Source organism: Pelophylax lessonae (genome assembly GCF_965119305.1).
Source record: "Pelophylax lessonae genome assembly, chromosome: 3".
NCBI lineage: Eukaryota > Metazoa > Chordata > Amphibia > Anura > Ranidae > Pelophylax > Pelophylax lessonae.
The window spans coordinates 117593005-117620732 of NC_138770.1; the positions used below are offsets into that span (position 1 = coordinate 117593005).

The 27728-nt window shown below is 44.2% G+C and overlaps 2 protein-coding genes across 2 annotated transcripts in view; both read left to right on the top strand.

Moving 5' to 3' along the window:
* Nucleotides 1–27728, top strand: part of SF3B6 (splicing factor 3b subunit 6) — a 169470-nt gene that overhangs the window by 90483 nt on the left and 51259 nt on the right. The gene's annotated exons all lie outside the window — the stretch shown is intronic.
* TP53I3 (tumor protein p53 inducible protein 3) lies at nt 10839–27707 on the top strand. The gene is made up of 5 exons (XM_082252384.1): nt 10839–10979; nt 11206–11473; nt 15477–15689; nt 25700–25896; nt 27418–27707. Exons 1-5 carry the CDS (start codon nt 10842–10844, stop codon nt 27598–27600), a joined length of 999 nt encoding a protein of 332 aa, XP_082108510.1. The 5' UTR covers nt 10839–10841; the 3' UTR covers nt 27601–27707.

A 27728-nucleotide genomic window follows, 5' to 3' on the forward strand; every position in this document is an offset into this window, starting at 1 on the left:
GTGCAGGGGTCTCCTAGGAGGAGGACAGCAATGACAGGTGAGTGGAGGAGTGCAGGGGGCTCTTAGGAGGAGGAGAGCAATGGCAGGTGAGTGGAGGGGTGCAGGGGTCTCCTAGGAGGAGGACAGCAATGACAGGTGAGCGGAGGAGTGCAGGGGTCTCCTAGGAGGAGGACAGCAATGACAGGTGAGTGGAGGAGTGCAGGGGGCTCCTAGGAGGACAGCAATGACAGGTGAGTGGAGGAGTGCAGGGGGCTCCTAGGAGGAGGAGAGCAATGACAGGTGAGTGCAGGGGGCTCCTAGGAGGAGGAGAGCAATGACAGGTGAGTGCAGGGGTCTCCTAGGAGGAGAACAGCAATGACAGGTGAGTGGAGGAGTGCAGGGGGCTCCTAGGAGGACAGCAATGACAGGTGAGTGGAGGAGTGCAGGGGGCTCCTAGGAGGAGGAGAGCAATGACAGGTGAGTGCAGGGGGCTCCTAGGAGGAGGAGAGCAATGACAGGTGAGTGCAGGGGTCTCCTAGGAGGAGAACAGCAATGACAGGTGAGTGGAGGAGTGCAGGGGGCTCCTAGAAGGAGGACAGCAATGACAGGTGGGTGGAGGGGTGCAGGGGGCTCCTAGGAGGAGTAGAGCAATGACAGGTGAGTGGAGGAGTGCAGGGGGCTCCTAGGAGGAGAGCAATGACAGGTGAGTGGAGGAGTGCAGGGGGCTCCTAGGAGGAGAGCAATGACAGGTGAGTAGAGGAGTGCAGGCGGCTCCTAGAAGGAGGAGAGCAATGACAGGTGAGTAGAGGAGTGCAGGCGGCTCCTAGGAGGAGGAGAGCAATGGCAGGTGAGTGGAGGGCTGCAGGGGGCTCCTAGGAGGAGGAGAGCAATGACAGGTGAGTGGAGGAGTGCAGGGGGCTCCTAGAAGGAGGAGAGCAATGGCAGGTGTGTGGAGGAGTGCAGGGGGCTCCTAGGAGGACAGCAATGACAGGTGAGTGGAGGAGTGCAGGGGGCTCCTAGGAGGAGGAGAGCAATGACAGGTGAGTGCAGGGGGCTCCTAGGAGGAGGAGAGCAATGACAGGTGAGTGCAGGGGTCTCCTAGGAGGAGAACAGCAATGACAGGTGAGTGGAGGAGTGCAGGGGGCTCCTAGAAGGAGGACAGCAATGACAGGTGGGTGGAGGGGTGCAGGGGGCTCCTAGGAGGAGTAGAGCAATGACAGGTGAGTGGAGGAGTGCAGGGGGCTCCTAGGAGGAGAGCAATGACAGGTGAGTGGAGGAGTGCAGGGGGCTCCTAGGAGGAGAGCAATGACAGGTGAGTAGAGGAGTGCAGGCGGCTCCTAGAAGGAGGAGAGCAATGACAGGTGAGGAGAGGAGTGCAGGCGGCTCCTAGGAGGAGGAGAGCAATGACAGGTGAGTGGAGGGCTGCAGGGGGCTCCTAGGAGGAGGAGAGCAATGACAGGTGAGTGGAGGAGTGCAGGGGGCTCCTAGAAGGAGGAGAGCAATGGCAGGTGTGTGGAGGAGTGCAGGGGGCTCCTAGGAGGAGGAGAGCAATGACAGGTGAGTGGAGGGGTGCAGGGGGCTCCTAGGAGTAGGAGAGCAATGACAGGTGAGTGCAGGGGGCTCCTAGGAGGAGGAGAGCAATGACAGGTGAGTGGAGGAGTGCAGGGGGCTCCTAGGAGGAGGAGAGCAATGACAGAGGAGTGCAGGGGGCTCCTAGGAGGAGGACAGCAATGACAGGTGAGTGGAGGGGTGCAGGGGGCTCCTAGGAGGAGAGCAATGACAGGTGAGTGGAGGAGTGCAGGGGGCTCCTAGGAGGAGGACAGCAATGACAGGTGAGTGGAGGGGTGCAGGGGGCTCCTAGGAGGAGAGCAATGACAGGTGAGTGGAGGAGTGCAGGGGGCTCCTAGAAGGAGGATAGCAATGACAGGTGAGTGGAGGGCTGCAGGGGGCTCCTAGGAGGAGGAGAGCAATGACAGGTGAGTGGAGGAGTGCAGGGGGCTCCTAGAAGGAGGAGAGCAATGGCAGGTGTGTGGAGGAGTGCAGGGGGCTCCTAGGAGGAGGAGAGCAATGACAGGTGAGTGGAGGGGTGCAGGGGGCTCCTAGGAGGAGGAGAGCAATGACAGGTGAGTGCAGGGGGCTCCTAGGAGGAGGAGAGCAATGACAGGTGAGTGGAGGAGTGCAGGGGGCTCCTAGGAGGAGGAGAGCAATGACAGAGGAGTGCAGGGGGCTCCTAGGAGGAGGACAGCAATGACAGGTGAGTGGAGGGGTGCAGGGGGCTCCTAGGAGGAGAGCAATGACAGGTGAGTGGAGGAGTGCAGGGGGCTCCTAGGAGGAGGACAGCAATGACAGGTGAGTGGAGGGGTGCAGGGGGCTCCTAGGAGGAGAGCAATGACAGGTGAGTGGAGGAGTGCAGGGGGCTCCTAGAAGGAGGATAGCAATGACAGGTGAGTGGAGGGGTGCAGGGGGCTCCTAGGAGGAGAGCAATGACAGGTGAGTGGAGGGGTGCAGGGGGCTCATAGAAGGAGGATAGCAATGACAGGTGAGTGGAGGGGTGCAGGGGGCTCCTAGGAGGAGGACAGCAATGACAGGTGAGTGGAGGGGTGCAGGGTGCTCCTAGGAGGAGAGCAATGACAGGTGAGTGGAGGAGTGCAGGGGGCTCCTAGGAGGAGAACAGCAATGACAGGTGAGTGGAGGAGTGCAGGGGGCTCCTAGGAGGAGAGCAATGACAGGTGAGTGGAGGAGTGCAGGGGGCTCCTAGGAGGAGGACAGCAATGACAGGTGAGTGGAGGGGTGCAGGGGTCTCCTAGGAGGAGGACAGCAATGACAGGTGAGTGGAGGGGTGCAGGGGGCTCCTAGGAGGAGAGCAATGCCAGGTGAGTGGAGGAGTGCAGGGGGCTCCTAGGAGGAGGAGAGCAATGACAGGTGAGTGGAGGAGTGCAGGGGGCTCCTAGGAGGACAGCAATGACAGGTGAGTAGAGGGGTGCAGGGGTCTCCTAGGAGGAGGACAGCAATGACAGGTGAGTGGAGGGGTGCAGGGGTCTCCTAGGAGGAGGACAGCAATGACAGGTGAGTGGAGGAGTGCAGGGGGCTCTTAGGAGGAGGAGAGCAATGGCAGGTGAGTGGAGGGGTGCAGGGGTCTCCTAGGAGGAGGACAGCAATGACAGGTGAGCGGAGGAGTGCAGGGGTCTCCTAGGAGGAGGACAGCAATGACAGGTGAGTGGAGGAGTGCAGGGGGCTCCTAGGAGGACAGCAATGACAGGTGAGTGGAGGAGTGCAGGGGGCTCCTAGGAGGAGGAGAGCAATGACAGGTGAGTGCAGGGGGCTCCTAGGAGGAGGAGGGCAATGACAGGTGAGTGGAGGAGTGCAGGGGGCTCCTAGAAGGAGGAGAGCAATGACAGGTGAGTGGAGGAGTGCAGGGGGCTCCTAGGAGGAGGAGAGCAATGACAGGTGAGTGGAGGAGTGCAGGGGGCTCCTAGAAGGAGGAGAGCAATGGCAGGTGAGTGGAGGAGTGCAGGGGGCTCCTAGGAGGAGGAGAGCAATGACAGGTGAGTGGAGGGGTGCAGGGGGCTCCTAGGAGGAGGAGAGCAATGGCAGGTGAGTGGAGGGGTGCAGGGGGCTTGGGGCTCCTAGGAGGAGGACAGCAATGACAGGTGAGTGGAGGGCTGCAGGGGGCTCCTAGGAGGAGGAGAGCAATGGCAGGTGGCCAGAGGAGTGCAGGGGGCTCCTAGGAGGAGGACAGCAATGACAGGTGAGTGGAGTGGAGGGGAGCAGGGGGCTCCTAGGAGAAGCGCAATGACCGGTGAGTGGAGGGGTGCAGGGGGCTCCTAGGAGGAGGAGCGCAATGACCGGTGAGTGGAGGGGTGCAGGGGTCTCCTAGAAGGAGGAGAGCAATGACAGGTGAGTGCAGGGGGCTCCTAGGAGGAGGATAGCAAGGGAAGGTTAGTGGAGGAGTGCAGGGGGCTACTACGTGGAGGACAGCAATGGAAGGTGAGTGCAGCGGGCTACTAGGTGGAGGACCGCAATATGAGGTGAGTGGGGAAATGCAGGGAGCCAGTAGACCACAATGGGAGAGGAATGGGGGAGTGCGGGGGGCTACTAGGAAGAGGACAGCAGGTGCAGGTAAATGGAGGAGTGCAGGGGGCTCCTAGGTAGAGGACAGGAATGAGAGGTGAGCGGAGGGGTGCAGGAGGCTCCTAGGAGGACAACCGCTATGGCATGAGAGTGGAGGAGTGCAGGGGGCTCCTAGGTGGAGGACAGCAATGACAGGTGAGTGGAGGCGTGCAGGTGGCTACTAGCTGGAGGATAGCAATAAAAGGAGAGTAGAGGCGCAGCTTTCAGCTTCTGCAGGGGGAGACACAGGGCATCGTTCCTGTAATTTCTTCTCCGACATCGATCCCCTTCCCTATTCTGCCTGCTCCTGAAACAACCCCCTCCCTGGGGTCCCCCTTCCAAAGCTTTTTTTATTTATTTATTTTTTTATTAATTTTACTTTAAAAAGTAAAACCAAAATTTTACATACCATTCAAAATCCCATATAAACACAGTATTCCTAGATTATGCATACTATAAAACATTTAGATACCCCTTGATATACATATAATTCCATAATTTTCTCTCAGCCCCCCCCCCCCCCCGGGAAAAAAAAAGAGAATCCATCTGGTGGACCCTACCACTGGGGATTTCCCTGGTGCTACCCAACAATGATCAAAGGTATCCATTCCCCTAAATCTCAACCCAGTGAACTAAAAAAAAAAGACACTACCTAAAAAAAGTGAATTGTTTATTTAATAATAATTACGGGGTGTATCCTGGGATAGCTGCATACAGCCAACTCTCCGGGTCCACCCTAATTACCGTTTTACGTGTTAAATATTCAACGTCAATTGCTCTACTCTATACTAAAACAAAAACTGTGCCGCCCCCCCCCCCCTCTTGCAGGCATCCCTGTCCTGTAAAAAAAAACAAAAAACAAATTGTAAGAGAAAAAAATTATAATTAAACATTGTAATAAATATGAAAAAAAAATGTAAAATAAAATAATTGTAAAATTTTTTTTAAAAAATGTAAAAAAAATTTTTTTATAATTTTTTTATTTTTTTAAATGTAAAAAAAAAATTAAAAGGGCTAATTCACACAGGTTGTCTTTTAGGTTATGTTTGTGTCCCCTAGCAAATGATTTTAGTGTATTTTTTAGTGGACATATTGTCTTGATATATTTTGGGGGGGCCTGCCTGCCAGGTAGGCTGTATGGGGCCCCGTGATTACTAACAGCAACCCTGGTGCCACTCCAATACTGGCAGGTGGGGTGGCTGAGGGTCTTGGCATCTGCAGATGTGTACATGTGTATAAGGTGGTTTATTGAGGAGTAGTTGTATCAGTCTATGTTTGTGCCTGTGTGTAAGAATGCATGTGCTGACTTAACCAAGAGAAGCATATGAACAAAGTATTTCTGTATAGACCACAGAGGAAAGAAGGTTAATTTGTCAGCAAAATAACATGTCAGGCTCTATGTAAAGTAAACATAGGTGTTTTATTAATAAATTTATAGGGTATATTAACAACCGTGCAATAAAATCATTGGATAGATACGATCAGTGCAAATACGAGAAACAAGACAAACAAGACATATACATAAACAAAAAGTGACAGAAAACCGGCCGGCATGAGCTTATTATACTTCAATTAGTATTAATATACAATCAATCGATTAATCAATAGGATTTCTTGAAGGGACTCTTTAAAGTACAATCGTGCGCCAATTTGGATTGGTAGCTGTGTGTGGGTAGACAATGTTATCTGATTTGCTCCAGGGAAGCCACTAATCGTGGTAAATATAAATGAGGTGGTTATGGAAGGTGTGTTGCTGTGGGCAAGTTGATGGTGTGGGATATATCAATAATTTTGTAATTTCCTTGTATGGTGATATATCATTCCATATGGTTATGTGACTTGGTTGGGGATTTTTTGCAGTGATCATGTATTATTGCCTTGATCGCTGATGGTTGTAATACCGTTTTTTCACCCCTAGGTGGTCGGATGTTTGCTCCACAGATATTCAATGAAGGTTAGTTTATATCCAAACGCATATTTCCTTATACCTATTAAGAGCAGCAATATATCTATCTCTCCGGGGACTAAACAATGGTATGACAGTATTGTCCAACACATTGACGGTTAATCACCGTGTCTTCACCCCTATTTGATAGGTTTGCTTTGGTATGGAGGATATTAAGTAGTGTTGGGGACTAGGCAGAGCTATCACAGTATTAACCGCTGACCGCGCTTGTGTATCGGTTCAGTACGGTTCACATGGAGGGTGTTCGCTCTGACGGCGTAAAGCCGTTTCTTCACCCCTATATAATAAGTGCTTGGTTTACCTTTGTTGATAGTCTGTGGAGCAGTGCATCCGCCTTCGTTGTTTGTTGCCAACGTTTTCCATGTGCCGTCCTTTGTTTCCGTTCTCCTGGTCGTTCCGGGCGTCCGATATGTGGTTGGAGTGGTGAGGGGTATGCCGCCGGGCAATGACGTCGACGCGTTTCGCCTTTCTTGCGTAGCTTCGTCTGGACGTAGTTTGAGCCAGTCAGCTGATCCCTTTTATCACGGTCTTTTCAGCTGTTCTGACTCCGGGTTAATTCATGGTGAGGGAGTTTCTTTGCGTTAGGTTCTCACACCTGTTGTGGTGGGGGCATGGTTAGGTGATGTGATTGAGATTGGATTGCCGATTTACATTGTGCATGTATTCTCTCCGGCACAATATCGTTATTATTCTTGGGGTGCAGAGATCTGGAATTTTCATTAATTAGGATATGACAGGCATATTCATTTAAGAATTATATTTATTGTAGTGTCACTCTGCGGGAAACAACTTTTTTTAAAAAAAAAAATTTTTTTATATATATTTGTAGTTGGAACAAAAGGCAAAAGTTAGTTACTTCAGGTATTGCAATTTTAGTTCCCTCTTTGTTCCAGTAGATTTAGGATAAAAGAAATCATAGTTGTTGTTCACTAATATTAGTCTGTTAATTATCGATCGGAGATCGGCTATTTTAATTAACAGTGTTTAATTTGGCAGGGTTAGTTGAATTGAAAATTAACCCATTAGATGCCGCTATATATTATATATACGTTAATTGTATATAGGTATGTAGCTATAGCCCCTTACGGATGTTCACTGGTAGAGGTTTCTAAAGTTGCATTACTGCATTTTGCACGAATAATTAGCTGAACAGGGTGATGACAAACACATGACATTTAAGTTCATTTGGACTGATTGTATTTATCATTGTACTATTGTACATGTTCTGGGTGTTAATTTCATCAGTTATCGGTGTACTGTAATAGTTTTTCTGTTATCATGTGTGGTGGTTAAGGGTTAAGTATATATGTGGATGGTGTTTGTTTAATGAAACATGTAGGTCCGTATGTGGGGAAGATTGTATCCCATTGTTCAGTTTCGGGAGTCTTGATATCCAGTGGGTTCTTGTTGACAGATGGGAAAAAAAGGGGGTATAAAATGTTTTCCATTCGTTTACATTCAATGTTAAAGAAAAACTTGAAGGTTCATTTCGGTGTTTAATCCATTAGGTGTCAAGCTATCCAGGTTATAAATCCACCATTTTTCTTTCTGTAACAGAATGCGGTCGAAATCGCCGCGTCTTGCCGATATTTTCAGTTCATATATTCCTTTTATTTTTGTGTTTTTCATACTGCCATTATGGTATTGGGCAAAGTGTCTCGATAGGGGTTTATCTGGGTTCTTGTCCTTTATTTCACGCATGTGTTCCCCTATTCTGATCTTTAGTTGACGTTTTGTTTTCCCTATGTAGTTCTTATTACATGGACATGTTATCATGTAGATGACCTTGGTTGAAGAACAGTTAATTAGGTTGTGTATTCTGAATTCTTTTCCGTTTTTATTTTGGAATGTGTTCGTTCTGTCCACGTATGGGCACATTTGGCATCTTCCACATGAAAACATGCCCTTACTTCTGGGTGTGTCCATAAGCCAGGTGCTGTCTTGGTCCCTCGTGTATTCTGATTGGGTAAGTATGTCTCTAAGGTTTTTGGCACGTCTGGCCACCATGATGGGACTGGGTCCAACTATTTCTTTTAAAGATGGAGTATTATGGAGTATGCCCCAGTGTTTTTGGAGAACATGTCGTACTGATTCCCATTGGGCTCCATATTGGGTGATTATCCGTGTTACCCCTATCGCATCGGCCTTTGGTTTTGGTTTGCGTTGGAGAAGGTCTTCTCTTGTTCTTGTACTGGTTTTTTGTTTAGCCTTCCGTAATTGCCTGTGGGAATAGCCTCTTTCCCTAAATCTGTCATACAGTTCCTTGCTCTCTTGATGGTAATCTCTTTTTTCTGAGCAGTTCCGTTTGATCCGCATGAATTGTCCTGTAGGTATACCGTCTTTTAACCATTTTGGATGATAGCTGTCAGCCATTAAAAGGGTGTTCGCTGCTGTTGCTTTACGGAATGTTTTCGTCGTAAGTCTGTTGTCACTCATTTTTATCATTATATCCAGGAAGGATATTTCCTTTTTATCGAACGTGTGGGTTAGGCGTATATTCCTTTCATTTGAGTTCAGCTCTTTCATAAATTTTTCAAGTGTTGGCATGTCCCCTTTCCATATCATCAGCACGTCATCTATATACCTAAGCCATGTATGCACGTGGTTTCTATATGTTTCACTGGGATATACTTCCTCCTCTTCCCAGAGGCCGAGGTGGAGGCAAGCATATGCTGGTGCCCATGCTGCTCCCATAGACGTACCCTGGGTCTGTTGATAGTACTGGGAGAGGAATTGAAAATAGTTGTTATTTAGGATAAATGCCAGTAGGTCTACTATGTACTCATTTTGATGACTTAGATTGGGGTAGTGTCTCTCAAGGAATATTTCAACGGCTTTTAATCCCCAGTTATGGGGTATTGAGGTGTAGAGTGATTCTACGTCGATCCCCACGAGCCATGTCTCGTTTTCTGTATGCATATTGTTTATTTTCTCCAGTACATCCCTTGTGTCTTGTACGTAGGATTTCAATTGAGTTACCATATCTTTCAGGAGGGCATCAATGTATTTTCCTGTTTTCTCAAGGGGGCCATTGATGGCCGACACTATGGGTCGTCCTGGGGGGTCAGTTAGTGACTTGTGTACCTTCGGGATTATGTAGAATGTTGGTGTATTATAATCTTTTACCGTTATATGTTCAGCTTCTTGTTTTGTCATTAGGCCTTCTTCTTTGGCCAGTTTAATCTTCCAGTTTAATTCCTTGATTAATTTTGGAAATGGATTGTTGTCCAGTTTTTTATAAGTTTTCTCGTCGTTGAGGAGTCTGTTTACTTCTTTTTCATATTGTGTTGAATTCATCAGGACAACATTTCCCCCCTTGTCACTTCTTTTTATGACGATATTCTTGGCTTCATTCAGCTCTCTGATTGCTTTACGTTCCTCTTTGGTGATATTGTCAATACCTTTGTTTATCCAATCAATTTGGTGGAGGTCAGTTTGTACCTGGTTTAGGAATACGTTCATCCATTTGTTCTTATTTATCTGTGGCATGTTGAGTGATTTTATTCTTATGCCTGATTTTCTGAAGTTCTCCGGGCTATCAGGGGATGATGGTTCTTCATTTTCCTGTAATAGGGAATTCAGGATTTCTAGTATTTTCTTGTCATTTTCATCTTGAACTGTATCTGGTTCCGTGCTTTCGTTCTGATTTGCATATAGTGATCTTAGATATATCTTTCTTATAAACAGTACAATGTCTTTGTATACTGTAAATTCATCCATTGTGTTTTTAGGTGAAAATGAAAGTCCTCTTTTGAGCAATTTTTTGTGATGTTCTTGTAGTTGAAATTCTGATAGATTAATGACTTTTAAGTCATTTGTTCGTTCTTCTTCTTCATTTGTGGCTATTTGCCCCTCCGTCAGAGCGAACACCCTCCATGTGAACCGTACTGAACCGATACACAAGCGCGGTCAGCGGTTAATACTGTGATAGCTCTGCCTAGTCCCCAACACTACTTAATATCCTCCATACCAAAGCAAACCTATCAAATAGGGGTGAAGACACGGTGATTAACCGTCAATGTGTTGGACAATACTGTCATACCATTGTTTAGTCCCCGGAGAGATAGATATATTGCTGCTCTTAATAGGTATAAGGAAATATGCGTTTGGATATAAACTAACCTTCATTGAATATCTGTGGAGCAAACATCCGACCACCTAGGGGTGAAAAAACGGTATTACAACCATCAGCGATCAAGGCAATAATACATGATCACTGCAAAAAATCCCCAACCAAGTCACATAACCATATGGAATGATATATCACCATACAAGGAAATTACAAAATTATTGATATATCCCACACCATCAACTTGCCCACAGCAACACACCTTCCATAACCACCTCATTTATATTTACCACGATTAGTGGCTTCCCTGGAGCAAATCAGATAACATTGTCTACCCACACACAGCTACCAATCCAAATTGGCGCACGATTGTACTTTAAAGAGTCCCTTCAAGAAATCCTATTGATTAATCGATTGATTGTATATTAATACTAATTGAAGTATAATAAGCTCATGCCGGCCGGTTTTCTGTCACTTTTTGTTTATGTATATGTCTTGTTTGTCTTGTTTCTCGTATTTGCACTGATCGTATCTATCCAATGATTTTATTGCACGGTTGTTAATATACCCTATAAATTTATTAATAAAACACCTATGTTTACTTTACATAGAGCCTGACATGTTATTTTGCTGACAAATTAACCTTCTTTCCTCTGTGGTCTATACAGAAATACTTTGTTCATGTGTACATGTGATTGCCTTTGTTTTGCAGATAAGATGTTGGCTGCACATTTTGATGCTCCGGGAGGGCCAGAAAACCTCTATGTTAAAGAAGTGAGCAGACCTGTCCCAAAGGAAGGGGAGGTTCTAGTACAAGTCCATACTAGTGCACTAAACAGGGCAGATTTACTTCAGGTATGCTCGGGGTTTACACTTCCAATTAACCTATTCAAGAATATGCATTCATGGTACACAACTTAGATCTGTTACTGGTAAAGGGAAGCTGCCATCTATTTTCAAGCAGTATTAAGATATTATTGTGATTTTATTATTCAATTAATATAATTCCGTAATGAGATTGAACTGCTTAATTTATATCGTCATCTATGTCAGAAAATGGAACATATAAGTTTTTTTGCAGAGAAGGGGATATTATCCCCCACCCCCAGGAGCCAGCCAGATTATAGGTCTAGAAGCAGCGGGCAAAGTGGTGGCACTCGGTCCAGGTGCTGACGGATGTTGGAAGATTGGAGATCGCGTAATGGCTCTATTGGCTGGGGGAGGAAATGCCCAATACGTCTCAGTACCCTCCAGTCAACTTATGCCAATCCCCCCAGATATGACAGATACCAATGCTGCTGCCATCCCCGAAGCCTGGCTCACCGCTTACCAACTCTTGCACTTTGTGGGTGAGTGGTTTTCTTCTTTTTTGGAGCCATAAAGTCATTACAACTTGATTGTTATGAGCAAATTAACTTCATTTCTATTCTAAAAGAGACGGATTACCAAAGCTTTTTTGGGTATACTTCTCTTTTGGATCACAGGAATATCCTTACTTTCGTTCTCCTGTGAACCAGTGTCTGCTGGTAGCGGGCTACTGCCTGCTATCAGCTGACAGAGCAGAGCCGCTCCAGACCTTAGAAGGATCCCGACAATATTGTTGGGATCCACCTGGCTGCCTGATTGACAGCTGGCTCCACCTCCCCAGCACATGGTTGAGAGCCAAAGCCAGCTGTACCCACCATCTTTCCAACCTGGCATTCCACTGAGTGCTGGAGGATCAGAGCAGAGAGCAGTGATTAACAGGCACTGCTTTCCGCTCTGAGCAGACCCAAGAGCTGAGCAATCAGCGGACATGTGATTGCTCAGTTCTCGGTCTTATGGGCCATACACACTATAAGATTTTCTGAAGACTTTTTCCTTTAGACTTACCAAAGCCATATAATATGAGGTCAAACCTAAACACTTTAAATTTGAATGCAATCTGGCAGGCCCTTGTACTACATAGAAAAGGTAAATCTGAAGGAAAAAGTCTAAATCTTATAGTGTGTATGGCCCATTAGAGTCAGCGTGGGACACCTGTAGCATCCCAAACAGCCAAATATCTCTGCCATAATTCACCTTGGCATGTTCCTCCTATTTATTCTCTACAGTACAAAAATAAAAATACCAACAGGCTCACCAAGAGAGTATTCAGAATTTGTCAGGTGTTGTAGCTCTTTAGCTTCTACCAAAAACTGGAATATCCGTTTTTAATGGGCCAACCATTTAAGAAAATTGGTAAGGCGCCCACATGATAAAACTGTGAACATATAATGGCAAATGTAAAATTGCCAAATGCTCCCAGAAGATCATAAAACATTTTGCTGACTTTTTGGAAGTGAATTCTAGACTATATGTTCAATTTCCTGGTCATGAGATGAACAACAGGCTGGCATGCATGATGACAAATTAAATGTTTTTAATCTCATGACTATGCCCAGTTTGTTCCTTATACATGAGAAGATATATAGACAGCTTGCTTTTATTTTAACATTACTCCATGTAGTCTGCACCCTCATCCAGAAAGTATTCACAGTGCTTCACTTTTTCCATATTTTGGTATGTTACAGCCTTTTTCCAAAATGGATTAAATTAATTATTTTCCTCAAAATTCTACAAACAATACCCCATAATGACAATGTGAAAGAAGTTTGTTTGAAATCCTTTTCAAATTAAAAAAAAAAAAAAAATTAAAAAAAATTACATGTACTCAAGTATTGACAGCCTTTGCCATGACACTCAAAATGGAGCTCAGATGAATCCTGTTTCCACTGTTCATCCTTGAGATGTTTCTACAACCTAATTGGAGTCCACCTTTGGTAAATTCAGTTGATTGGACATGATTTTAAAAGGTACACACCTGTCTATATAAAGTCCCACAGTTAACAGTGCATGTCAGAGCACAAACCAAGCCATGAAGTCCAAGAAATGGTCTGTAGACCTCTGAGACAGGATTGTATGGAGGCACAGATCTGGGGAAGGGTACAGAAAGATTTCTGCAGCATTAAAGGTCCCAATGAGCACAGTGGCCTTCACTATCCGTAAATAGAAGAAGTTTGGAACCACCAGGACTCTTCCTAGAGCGGCCAAACTGAGCGATCCATTTTGAAATAAGGCTGTAACATAAAATGTGGAAAAAGTAAAGCGCTGTGAATACTTGATGCATTGTGCGCAGCGCTTTAGATATTTATTTTACATTCACATCAGTCCCTGCTCCCTATGCCCCGTACACACGTTCCGATAATCGGACAACAAAACTCGCTTTCGACCTGATCTCACGATAATCTGATCTGATCTGTTAGTACACAGCTTTCGACAGCCGATCACGACAGTTGGTCCAACAAAATCCGAAGGGACAAACAGGAAAACTTCTGTCGTACGACATCTTCTCGAACAATAATCGTTTCGTCAGTACAGTATGCGTACGCTAAAAGTCGATCGACAAAGACTGCGCATGCTCAAACACTAAAATAGCCCCGAAAAAGCCTGGCTGCCATTGGTTTGTTTTGCACCATCTGATACATAGCTAAGCAACCAGGAAGCTTTTCCAGAATGGTATGACAAAAATCATACGGTTTGTACGCATTGTTGAATTCGATGTTAGTATCATGCAACAAAATGCGAACAATAAGTCGACCGATTATCAGAACGTGTGTACGGGGCACAAGGATCTTCCAATCTAAGGTCTCTAACTCACAATTATACCTACTCCTACTAAGGCCAAATTAGACAGGTGCCAATTAACCTACCAGCACGTTTTTGGAGTGTAGGAGGAAACCAGAGTACCCGGGGGAAACCGTGGCAGGCACAGGGAGAACATGCAAACTCAGAGCTGGTAGTGCTGTGGTTGGGATTCGAACCAATGATCCAAGTGCTGCTAGGCAGAAGTGATAATCATTTTGTTGTCAAAGGCCAACCCTGGGCTCTTTTAGGGTGTCTTCAGGCAGGTTACATGAGTGGGATCTTATTCCTCCTCCTCTGATCTTCTCTGTTGGTGGGCCATTCTTGATGCAGAGAGCAGTACAGGAGTGGTGATGTCAGCCTCGCTCTCTGCAAACTTTACATTGTGCACATGCACCCTAAGGAAACAGGTCTGTGACACTCTACGTTCATAGTTTGTTATTATTGAATGACACCCAATCCGGACTTCTTGTAGAGAAAAGGGATTGTTGGAGTGCACAATGGCAGAGAGTAGGTAATTATTTCATCCAGAATATTTTCCATTAAAAAAAAAAATACCAGGGTTGGGTTTTAAGAACGTGATTTTCCTGATTTCAGCCTCATCTATCCACACTCCTCCAATCCAGTAAGAGTCCCCTTATTTGCACTCTTATTGAACCAGGGTGATGGAGAGTGGGCAGGGTGAAGATCCAAAGTCAAGTTCTTAGTAAAAAATTGAAACTGGTTTCAGGGGGTTGACCTGAATTTTTTCAATTTGGAAAGGTACTAGAAGACACCTTGTAGTTCTTGTTCTTGGGAGGAACTTTTGTTTTCAAAAGTTAAAATGGCAGCAAGGTTTTCTTTGGTTATAGACCTTTCTTTTCTTTTCTGTTTCCCTGCTTGATGGCTCATTTGTCTAGCATGTAGACAGGTGCAGTTTACTTTCTCCACTGCAGGTGGCGCTCTTCTGTAGCAGCACAGCAGGTGGAGAGGAAGTCAGGAAGAATACAGTTTCTCTGTGGTTTTCTGGGTCATAGGGGAAGCATCCAATTCGATGCTACCTCCCCATGTGACTCTGGCAGCCATCTTGGGTCAGGCAGAGCCAATTTAAGGCCCTGGCTCCCAGGTTTGGCATGCATTTGCGAGGCAGTGTAGGGAAAAATGCCCATTCCTGTTAGGGACAACACTGGTGGTAGGGAAAGCGTAGGGTCTGCTAATCCTCTGGACATCCTCCAGTTAGGGCATGAGACAGCCATGCGCATTCTGCTATCTTTACAGATGTTGTCAGTCAGGCTGAGCATCGCTCCATTCTTTGCTGAAAACTGTGCACCCGATTGAGTTGTTCTCCCACCGGGCCCTGTTGTGAACTGCCACTGCATTACTTTAATACAAGTTCTCTATTGTACCCGACTATGTGAAATATTGCCGCCACACTACACTGTACCCACCTACACCCAGCGCAGGAAGATTTGTCTAATGGGAGTTAGATAAATAAGAGGCTTCCAAATAATCGATAGACACTAAATGAAGAGCTAATTTAAAACAACATTAAAGAAACACCCCCAGAAATGATGGAATAGTTAAATTATATGTAATGAATAATTTATTTCACGATTGTAATTTTTTTTTTGTTTTTTTATCATAAAGTGGAACACTTTACATAATGGAGGGGATCTTATCTACCTGTTTATTTGTTTTTGTGTTTTAAAGGGAAGGTCCAGAAAGGGGAGACGGTGTTAATACACGCGGGAGCTAGTGGTGTTGGCACTGCTGCCATCCAGCTGTGCCGTTTAGCTGGAGTTATACCCATGGTGACGGCTGGTTCGACTGAAAAACTTGAATTTGCCAAGAAACTCGGAGCTGCTTCTGGATTCAACTACAAAGAGGAGGACTTTGGCACTAAATGTCTGGAGGCCACAAACAGTAAGTTCAGTGCAGCTGCATGATATACACAGTGAGGTTAATCACTAACACACGGTGCAAGGTATTAATAAACCAAAGGTATCAAATATGAAAGCAATGCTCACGAAACGGAGTGCAATCATTGACAACACCAGATCAGAAGATTGCTTTGATTTTCTGTACTGTGCTCACAAATACAGCAGCTGGAATCTGATTGGCTCCCCCAAAAAAATCCTCAATCTTTTAAACTGGTTTGCATGTTTTGATCAATTTGTTTAGACCTCTAAGCAAAGGAAAAAATACAGCAGGGAATATCAGGCCCTGTGTAAATCTCAGAACTGGATGGACAGAAAAACAAATCCTTTGGCAAGTAATCAGCCTCCTTCTATTTATTTAGCTGTATACCTGGCATTCATTTTAGAAGTGATTGTAAAAACGATCACCTTGTAAAACAACCCATTCAATTCAAAATAGAAATGAAAGGTTAAACATTTTTGTATAGATATTATAAATATATGTTTTCCCTTTTTTATAAGTGATCACATTCCCTTTTGCTCTCAGCTGCATAACAGCTGGGGGAGGAGAAGCAGAAGCACACTGAGCTTCCAAGTGAATGGCTGTGCAGCAGGGACGTGTTGGGACAAGTCTGATCATTTGAGGAGAGTTCCCAGCATAGCTAGAGAACTGATCATTCTGTGCTCTCCTGCTTAAGACTGCCAGGGACACCAGGGATTTCACACAAAGGAAGCAATACAAAGAACAGGATACTTTTTCATAACAACGCAACATGCAGTCAGGATGGATGACCTGGAAAACAGAATGAGACGTAACAATATAAGGGCTGTATTTTATTGAGATTTTATGTGATAGGTGGTACATAATTGTGAGGCGGAAGGAAAATGATAGTTTTCAAAATGTTTTACAAATAAATGTGAAAAGTGTGGAGTGCATTTGTATTCAGCCCCCTTTTACTCTGATACCCCTAACTAAAATCTGGTGGAACCAATTGCCTTCAGAAGTCGCCTAATTCGTAAATGGAGTCCACCTGTGTGTAATGTAATCTCTAAATACAAATACAGCTGTTCTGTGAAGCCCTCAGAGGTTTGTTGAGAACCTTAGTGAACAAACAGCATCATGAAGGCCAAGGAACACACCTGACAGGTCAGGGATAAGGTTGTGGAGAAGTTTAAAGCAGGGTTAGGTTATAAAAAAAAAAAACAAAAAAAAAAACATCCCAAGCGTTGAAGATCTCACAGAGCACTGTTCAATTCATCGTCCAAAATTGGAAAGAGTATGGCACAACTGCAAACCTACCAAGACATGGAAGTCCACCTAAACTGACAGGCCGGGCAAGGAGAGTATTAATCAGAGAAGCATGGTCGTGGGAGCATTATGTTGTGGGTATGCTGGTCAGAGTTGATGGAAAGATGGATGGAGCCAAATACAGGGCAATCTTAGAAGAAACCCTGTTAAGAGTCTGCAAAAGACATGAGACTGGGCGGAGGTTCACCTTCCAGCATGACAACGACCCTCAACATACAGCCAGAGCTACAATGGAATGTTTTAGATCAGGGATTCCCAAACTACGGCCCTGCAGCTGTTGCAGAACTACACATCCCTTGAGGCATTGTAAAACTCTGACATTCACATACATGACTAGGCATGATGAATTATAGTTCCTGAACAACTGGAGTGCCATAGTTTGGGAATCCCTGGTTTGGATCAAAGCATATTCATGTGTTAGAATGACCCAGTCAAAGTCCAGACCTAAATCCAATTGAGAATCTGTGAAAATTTCTGTTCACAGATGCTCTCCATCCAATCTGATAGAGCTTGAGCTATTTTACAAAAAAGAATGGGCAAAAATGTCACTCTCTAGATGTGCAAAGCTGGTAGCGACATCCCCAAAGTATCGACTCATGGGGGCTGACTACAAATGCATGCCACACTTTTCAGAAATGTATTTGTAAAAAATGTTTAAAACCATGTATCATTTTCCTTCCACTTCACAATTATGTGCCACTTTGTGTTGGTTTATCACATAAAATCAGATTCCAATAAATTTACGTTTTTGGTTGTAACATGACAAAATGTGGAAAAGTTCACCAGGTATGAATACTTTTCAAGGCACTGTAAGCTGTCTATACACTGATTGAAATCTGACTGGTTCAGCAGGGGCAGGCCTTATTTCGATCAGTGTGTGTCCATCCCCTGCTTGACTGGAGATCAACGTTTGATCAAGTTTTGTCCTGAAAGCAGAGGGCCCCAGAATACAATGTTCTGGCAAGGGGGATTCCTCCATCCACATCAGTTGTGTCGATGGAGTAATTTGTTTTTTAAAACGTGTGTAGCCAGCTTTGGTCAACATGTTACATATTGGAGCCTAGCAAACACATTTCTATTAGCTATTTAAGTGTTAGATAGGTGCGTGAGATCTAATGTGGGGATTGGGTCACTGTATGCAGTTTGTCACTCCGTTGCCTTTGAATTCAACACACCTGACCTACAGTATATAATACCAGTTTAAACAATACAGCCTGCCTTACGTGCTTTGGACTCTGTCAACTCCTTAATGTTCTGGTAAATCAAGGAGGCGAGTCCTGTTCCTTCCTAGAATTTCCCTAGTGTGTTTTGCAAATTAAAGTCTTTAGAGTGTTATTATAAATTCCCCTGCCCTGTTTGTTTTGGCGCCCTGCAGGCTTAACAAACCTTGTGAGTCAGATGTCCACCATGTTCTTTTCAGTTATCACAGGGAGTGCCAGTTATCATTAATACCTTGGTAAACATGCTGTATGGACATGGTAAGACTTCTTGTTTGAACCTGTATTTATGATCTAACAAAGGGGGGAAATTAGCAAATCTCCTTCTACATCGTTTCATGTTTTCCATCCATTGCAGCTGACCCCTGACAACCTATTCATGAGCTGTATTCATCACTTTCTAAAGTGAACCTGTCATGGTGAGGTACATTATAGTAAGCCCCTATCGTACCCTTCCCTGTAGCTAAATTGTGATCCTTGCACCATGGGACTTCTCTCCTACGTGCTATGAAGACAGCTTGACTCCTGAGCCAGGTCAAAGCTTGTCCTGGCATTTTTGATTTTTCATTGCCCCAGATCCTAAACTCGGTAGACTGTGCTGTTAGATGAAGAGGCTGCTCTTCCAGGGCTTTTTTTTTTTTTTTTTCCAATACTTTTATGCTACAATATTTCATCACAACTTTAAGGTCTGATTCTGGGCAACAAAAAATCATCCTCTGCAGTGGGGATGCGACTGCGCTGGAAGGGTTAATTATGCGTTTTGTCTTGGGGAAAGGAGGAACAGTTTTGCTCACTTGATTCTTTGTTCCCCCAGTAAATGGCACCCCCCCCCCACCCTCCAGTGGTGGACTGTTCCTTAGTGTTATGTCCAAACCAGCAGACACACTTAACACCTCCTGCGCTAGAGAGTGGACCCCAAGGGTGACAGTTGTCTAGATTCCCATCTTGGCTTAAATCATGGAAAAATTCCCCTAGAAATTGGGACTTTGTCGGCACTAATAAAGTATACTGTACTGCTATAAAAGCATCTTTTATTAATATCAAAAAGATAAAACCATTTGTATACAAAAGACCCACTAAGGAGCAATATACATGGAATGTACAGAACTTATTGCATCAATGCATATGTGTACATTTATGGCACTTTTCCATTGCAAGTACTGGCTCAGCTCCACTCGGCACTGCTTGGCCCTGCGCGGCTCAGTTTGCTTTTCCACTGCGTGGTACGAGTCGGCACGTTTCAGCACTGTATAGGCTCTACTCGGCTTGCTTTTCCACTAAAGTAGTAAGTGGGTGGGATTACAACGATTCTCTGACCAATCAGTGGCTAGTAGTGACAAACAATCAAGGCTGCATGCAAAGGATTGTGGGATATGGTATAGGTACAGCCCGCTTGGAACCCCAACCGAGGTGGTACTGTTTAAGCGAGCCGTACTGAGCCGTACCATGTAGTGGAAAAGCGCCGCTGTACCAGACCGCACCGAACCGTTCTAACACGTACCATGCGGTACCATGCAGTAGAAAAGCGCCAAACCGATCCAAACCGATCCGTTCCATGCAGTGGAAAAAGCGCCAATAGAGAGCTATACGGATTGACGTCAAGATTACCCAACGCGTTTCAAAGCTTGCATAGCTTCTTCCTCAGGGAACAACATACGTCAATCCTCTATAGAATACAAACCTAAGAACCAATAAACATACATGATCATATATAAACAACAATTTAACATTCCAAAGAACTTCTGTAAATACTATTGATGATGGATTCCACATTCACATGTATAATGTTTAAAAACAATATCTCAGAACCTCCGCCAAAGAGGTCTGTACAACGTAACGAATGTTTTTTTCAAGGTGATCTATTGATGTTGAGGGTGTTGCAGCTAGATCCAGCACTTAATGGCAACTGAGGCCAACAAAGTGCAATGAAGACAAATGTTACCAATAGCTACATTGGCATGAGTATTGATGTTTGTAAAGAAGAAAAGGGATAGTTTGCAAAAGCTGGCCCACTTTGAATGTAAGTTCTTTTGGATTGTTGAATTGTTGTTTATATATGATCATGTACATTTCTTGATTCTTATGTTTGTATTCTATAGAGCAGGCATGTCTAAAGTCCGGCCCGTGGGCCGCTTTAATATGGCCCCACAGGTAATTTAAAAAATACATTGGCATCATTCATGACTATTATTGCTGCCATCATTAATCCTCACCATTGGGTTCATATAGCGCTTATATGTGGTTTACCCTTGTGTGACTGATTAGGGAGAACCTATGCTCCGAATTGAGATGAATACATTGTAAAATCTCAGTTGGTCTAAAACAGTTATAAATATATTTGGACACAACATGTATACTTGGTGTTATGTTCCTGTTCATATTTTTTTGAACTTGACAGTTGACAGACAACCTTTATTACCAATAATATGTAATGTAATGTACTTTACAATGTTCCTGACATATTTCAGCTTCCTGGATTATTTTTTATCATCTGACCTTCAGACATGAAAGGCAGAGTGATTTAACACCTGTTTAAATTTGTCATCCATGTGATGAAATGAAAAGTATGCCGTTTGCAATAAACTTTGCATAAAATAGTTAATTTGCATTTAATTTTAATGGTCCAAAGAATGTCAGGCAAAAGGGACAGCCCTCACGCATGTTCACTTTATCTGGCCCTCTTTGAAAAAAGTTTGGACACCCCTGCAGGATTGACGTATGTTGTACCCCTGTGGAAGAAGCTATGCAAGCTTTAAAACGTGTTGGGTAATCTTAACGTCAATCCGTATAGCTCTCTATATGTACACATATATGCATTGACGCAATAAGTTCTGTACATTCCATGTATATTGCTCCTTAGTGGGCCTTCTGTATACAAATGATTTTATCTTTTTGATATTAATAAAATATGCTTTTATAACAGTATACTTTATTAGTGCCTACAAAGTCCCAATCTCTAGGGGAATTTCTCCATGATATATACTAATATAGAGAACAATCACTGTAATCTTTTCCTTGAATATTGGCTTAAATTGACCTGCTGTGCCTTGCTGCCCTCTTACGACTAGGGAAGTCATGATACACCGAAAGCATAAAACAAAACAGAGGGCGCCTGGCTCTGAGGAAGAGGCAAACCCCTCGAAACGCTGGTGCGCCTTCTGTTTCCTCTGTTTTGTTTTATGTCCAATGCAGGGCTATGGACCCTAATTTGGTCTTGATGATGTCAGGATCCTAGAGCGTGGGGGGGAGGAAGCTGAGGGACAGGTCTAGCAGTTTACATTTGGCCAGAGCCATGGCTCTGAGGAAGAGGGTTCTCCCTCGAAACATGTTAGACCTATCTATATGGACAGTTTATAGTTCACTTGTCATCATTAACGATTTTGGTCCTGAGGTCTCTGGATAGCCAAATGAATTAATGGGTTTTATGCTTACACACAGCATGCTTTTGTGAGTATAATGTATGTTGTGACTTTTAATCATTTCCAATAAACGCTTTATGGTATTGCACTAGGTTGGTGCGCCCTTCTCTTGTTTTAATGTGGGCAAAGTGATAGGAAGTGTGATAGGGCTAGACCACCCCCCATCTTTCCTGGCTTGTGTTGCTGCATCATGAGTCATAGTTGTTAGGATGCTGGCGGGTGCTGACTCCTAGTAACCAATGCAAAAACATACTGTTTGTCTTTTTTACATCCGTATAGGCCCACTTATGTTTTTTCAAGTGTAACAAAAGTGGAGACTTGTTCAGTTTAAAAAAAAAAAAAAAGACCTGAACTGACGCAAATGTAAACAGATGATCATCCGTTTGCCCATGGGAATGCATTGCTGTCTATGTTCCCTCCGGCAATGGATGGATGAAAAGTGGACAGACAGAACTCCCGTGTGAAAGGGGCCTTAGGTTTGGGATCCTGAGGAGGCTAGGCGGCTTTTGGTTTGACTTGATGGACATGTTTCTTTTTCTTGTTCAAGTATTTTATTGTTTAGGCAAGAGAATAGTGATACAAACAAACAAACAAACATCGGTCCGTAAGAGCCGGTTCACACTGGGGCGACCTGTCAGGCGACCTGGTCGCCTGACAGGTCGCCTGCCATAGAGAAGCTGTGGACCCGTTCTAATAGGAGCGACACAAGTCGCTCAGACTTAGAAAAAGGGTCCGGAGCTTCTTTGGGGCAACCCGGAGCGACCTGCATTGACTTCAATTATATGAAGTCCGTGCCGGCCGCTCCGAGGTCGCGGTGCGAGCTGCGCGCCGCGACTTCACAGGTCGCCCAGCAAAGTTTGCCCCTGTGTGAACGGGGTCTTAATGGACAAAAAAAAGGGTAAGTAAGTAGCACAACATTAGTCAAGATATCGAACACATTACTGCTGAGAAGCATAGGCTCATTTATGACCAACTAATAAACCAATACCTTGCCCCCCAAAAAGACCCAGAAGCTGATTAGGTTGGAATTAGGGCAAGGCCACAGCTTTTAGAACTTTGCAAATGTAACAACTTTCCAAATGCTAGCAAGGTCAAAACCGCCACACGTAAGTCAGTGGTACACTGATGAGAGCCCCACCGCAGCCAGCACCTGTTTGACACCAGATTGTAGGCCGAGATTGTCCTAAATATGGTAATCATTTAAATGAGCACCATAAGATTTCAATAAATACTGTTATCTCCCCCAAGACCCCTGTGGGGGACAACAATGGCACCAATTCTGTGGATAAATTTGAAAACCTAGGCATTCACCTTGCGGCAGAAACCGCTCCAAACAAGAATTATAAACAAGAACGAAATATGTGACGAGCCAAAACCAGAAAAAGGGACAATACTGGACCAAACAATAGATTGTTAAAAGTGGCACAACATCGAGCAAAAACATGCCTAATAGGGGAGATTGAACCTACAGACTGGAATGCCCTGCATTGATCCCCCATACATGAATGATGAGAATGAAGGGACCTGAAACCAATTGTCTCAGGTAATCCCAGCAACCTGGGATTACCTGGTTGCTGGGTTACAACAAATTCTGCCACAAAGAAAAATTCTCCCCACAGTGTCAAAATGAAGTGTGGCAAGAGGCCCTATAAATGAAGGGGTCAGCGAATTATCTAAAGTAATGCTGGGGAGAAACATTAAATCAGAACAAAAGGTGAGGACGAACATATCGCAAAAACTGAAATGATTCCCATCCACCTAAAAGCCATCTCTCTCATCCAAAAAAACCCATCCCATGGGCAGCATTGGCTGCACCAATGAGGAAAGAGTATGTAGGAAAAATCAGTAGGAGGCAAGACCAGCTGGAAAAAGAAAAGGCGTAAGACCTGAAAATATTGGAATTTGCTGAGGTTGGAAGAATCAACGTTCGATCAAAACAAAGAATTCTGTGATCATGACATTCTGAGTTTCCACCAACTGAGCGTTTGTCCTTGGCGACAAGTTCACTAATCCTAAAGGTGTCAAAGAATGCCCAAGAATAGGCAACTATAAACAAGAGCGCCCTAAATGCAAAAACTGACAGAGGGCAAAAGGGAGAGGATGTCGGTTAAGTTGTGAACAGAAAACAGGGGCTGGGAATCAGGGACGCAAGTTCGATGTTTCCAACCCTTAAAAACACTCTGTATAAGAAAACTTTGGAGATGTCCTCCTAGCTGAATAGTCTGAAACAAACCAATACAGCAGAGAGATCGGTACCCAGCCACAATTCTATCCTTCATGCAGAGAAGTAAGAGAAAAGAGACAGGTGCCTGTCCCGCAGGGGGAAAGGGGGAACTCATCTCCAGGTGAAGGCACCAATTCACCCCAAATTCGCTGGCAGGTTACCTAAGGGTTCTGGGAGTGAAAACATACACAGGGTCCAACAGGAGTCAGAAACAAGACTACACTTACCTTAAAACGAAGGCCCCACTGTGCCATCCACTCACCGCTCACACGGCGTCCATCTATACCCGTTCTTCCTTCCGGGTTCACATCCTCTGGCCATCTGATTGGCCGGAGTCGCGATGATGGCACTCCCGCACATGCGCGCGGGAGCCGTCGTTTACGGCACAGGGCTCTGAAGGAACGGCACAGGCGGCTATTCCTTCAGAGCACATGTGCCAGTGATGTCACCGGCTGCATGTACAGTAAATATCTCCTAAACGGTGCATGTTTAGAAGATATTTACAGTACCTATAGGCTTACCTATAGGTACAAGCTACAGATGAAGCCCCAGAGGATTTTCCTGCTCAAAGACCAGGGTCTATTTTGCTATTCGGCACTGCGTGCCTTTTAACGGACAATTGCGAGGTCGTGCGACGCTGTTCTCAAATGAAATTGATGTCCTTTTTTTCCCCACAAACGGGGCTTTCTTTTGGTGGTATTTGATCACCTGTGCGATTTTTATTTTATTTTTTTGCGCTATAAAAAAAAGAGCGTCAATTTTGAAAAAATAACAATATTTTTCAAATTTTTTTTTTTTTTTATATGAAATTAAATCAAAATTTTTTTAACATCCTAGGCCAATTTGTTTTCTGCTACATATTTTTGGTAAACAAAATCGCAATAAGCGTATTTTGATTGGTTTGCGCAAAAGTTATTGAGTTTACTAACTAAGGGAAAGATTTATGTCATTTTTATTGTGGTTTTTTTTTTTTTTTTTTTTTTTTTTTTTGCAGGACTGTGACATTGCGGGGGACAGAGCGGACCCCTGACTAACATTTTTGACACTTTTGGGGGTACCAGTGACATTACTACAGTAATCAGTGCTATACATATGCACTGTTACTGTAAAAATGACACTAGCAGGGAAGGGGTTAACTTTATTCGTGATCAAGGGGTTAAGTGTGTCCCTAGGGGCGTGATTTCAACTGTAAAGGGGCATGGCTTGTGATGTAACCACAGAGACATACGATCCTACATAGCAGGATCGTATGATCTCTGCAGTTACACCAGGGAGAATGACAGGCGACTTTGTTTACATCAGCCGTCTGCCTTTCTCCCTCTCCAGCGGGAGATCGCGAGTGGCCGGCAGACATGGGAGCCACCGGTCACTCGCGCGGGGAAGGCAGGGAACGAGCGGGGGCGGGAGCGCGCCTCCGGCGGCGCGCGCTCGCCTCCTGCAGGCTCCTGGGCGAGCGACGTTGTACTATGTCGCTTTGCCCAGGAGGGGCTGACTGCCGCAGTAAATATACTGTGGGCGGTCAGCAAGTGGTTAACTTCCCTTTTAGGTTCACACCCACAGTGATGCCATGCTTCCAGCAGTCAAGGCTCCCTTTCCCTAAAGGAGGTTCAAGGAGCCTTCATGAGGGGTTATGTATAGGCATAAGATACATAACAACAAGTATTGGGTGGCACATTCTGGACATGTTTCTTTTTCAATCTGACTATCTATGAAAAAACAGTGTCCTTTTTTAGTTGTGATGTCACAGGGCAAACAAATTCTGGCTGTCACCAATATAAATGTTTCATTATTTTTTTTTTTCTAGGACAGATACCATTCCTATCATAACTTCCACATTCTCTTCTGCAGATGTTGGGGTTGATATTATATTAGACTGTGTGGGCGCGACACACTGGGAAAAGAATCTACAGTGCCTGAACACTGACGGCCGCTGGGTTGTCTATGGGTTGATGGGCTCCGGTGAGATCCATGGAGATTTCCTGACAACGTTACTGAGGAAAAGAGGAAACCTCCTGGCCAGTACGCTGAGAGCCCGCTCACTTAAGGCAAGTAAACACATAGTGGGGATGATGGGATGTACACTCTTTTGCTTATAGAACTATTGATATACAGTATGTTCTCTTTAAGGACTTTGATACAAGTCAATAGGAATGCATGAGCAGCTTGAAACTGATTGATGCAGCTTAGAAGACAATGAAACACAACCCTCATTGGAATTTGAGGGCTGCTTCACATGTTAGCGATTTTCTCTGGTTCGTTAATGGGCCATAGGTTATCAGTGAGTTTTAACAATGGGTCAAGAAATCAAAATACAAATTTTTAGCAACATATAGTGCACATAGAGTAGGTGCAGTGATGTGCATTGAAAACAAACGCACAGTAAGGCGAGCGTTTTACCACAGCTCAGTGTGACTGGGCTGTAAAATCTCAAAAACATCTAAAACTGATGTAAAATGCAAGCTTAATGAACATGAAAGCAAACTGCCATCAACACAAGCCCAGAACTCATTGACAAATACCTAAGGCCCCCGGTCACACCTTCGCACGATTCTTCCTGTGATTCCAAATTGCACTAAAATCACAGCAAAACGTGTGACATGTTTGGGGTGAAATTACAAATGAATGGCACCCAAAGTGCAAAAAAAAAAAAAAAACAGGCATTTTGTAACAACAGAACGGGCCAAATTAATTAATTAAATTAATTAATTAAATCACTGTACAAAAAAAGTTGGCTCCAAAAAAAAGGGTACATGAGCAACTTTGGTGCATTTTTGAGCAGAGGGGCAGCACATTTTATTGAATAATGTCATTACCAAAACGCGGCGCATCAGCATCACTAGATGTGAATGGAGCCTAAAGAATATTTCTAGGAACAGGGACAACCCTCTTGCAAATCTCAGATTTCCTTGTGATATAGTATGTTAAAGTATATATACAAGGATAGAGTGAAGAAGGATTAGAATCCCTATTAGTGGTTTTATTGTTGTCTGTCTATTTTCGCCCCTCTATTTGGCATGGTGACTAAAAAAAAGAGGGTGAATGTATATTTAAAAATGTTAGTGTTGTCACCAGAACAGGAGCTGCGGGAAAATATTCAATTGGGGGACACCTGTTCCTAAATGTTGTAGAGGTTTCCTCTCACTTCCTGTTTCATCTCCAGGACAGGAAGTAAAGGAAAATCTCACCTTCTGGAAACTGGCATCAAAAAATAAACCAACAGGGTTTTTTATTTTTTTTTTTTTTTACTCCACTCATCCTACTCCATTCAAAATTAAAAAAAAACAAAAATAAAATGACAGACATTTTAAATAGTTCTCTGATATCTGGTGTTGCGGCACCACCAGGAAATGCTGAGATACAGAACATTGGTAAGAAAATGTTGCTATGAAGGTTTCTGCTGTTGTTTCTATGGGAGTATGAGGTGCAGAAACCTACGTTTAGCTATAAAGCTATATCAAAACAGGATAGTGGTTTTGTAAAGAAAATTCCTTATACTGACATATTGACACATACGTAAGCCATTATACATATGAAGGTAACTGTGTTCTGTTCTGTTTGTGTTTCAGTACAAGGCAGAGCTGGTGAAGGCTTTTACAGATGAAGTTCTTCCATACTTTACACCTGGCAGGTCTATCCAGCTGCAGCCAATAGTAGACAGTGTGTTCCCCTTTGATCAAATCGCCGATGCACACCGCCGCATGGAAGCCAACAAGAACACGGGAAAAATAATTCTTCAGATCCCTGTGTGACACCAGAAGGGAAATGTGTATAATAATCCACATTGTATGCAATTGTCTATGTGAAGAAGTTTAACACTGCCACTGTTCTGTATGTCTTCAATCCAATGTTTGTATAATTGACATGAACAATATCCACA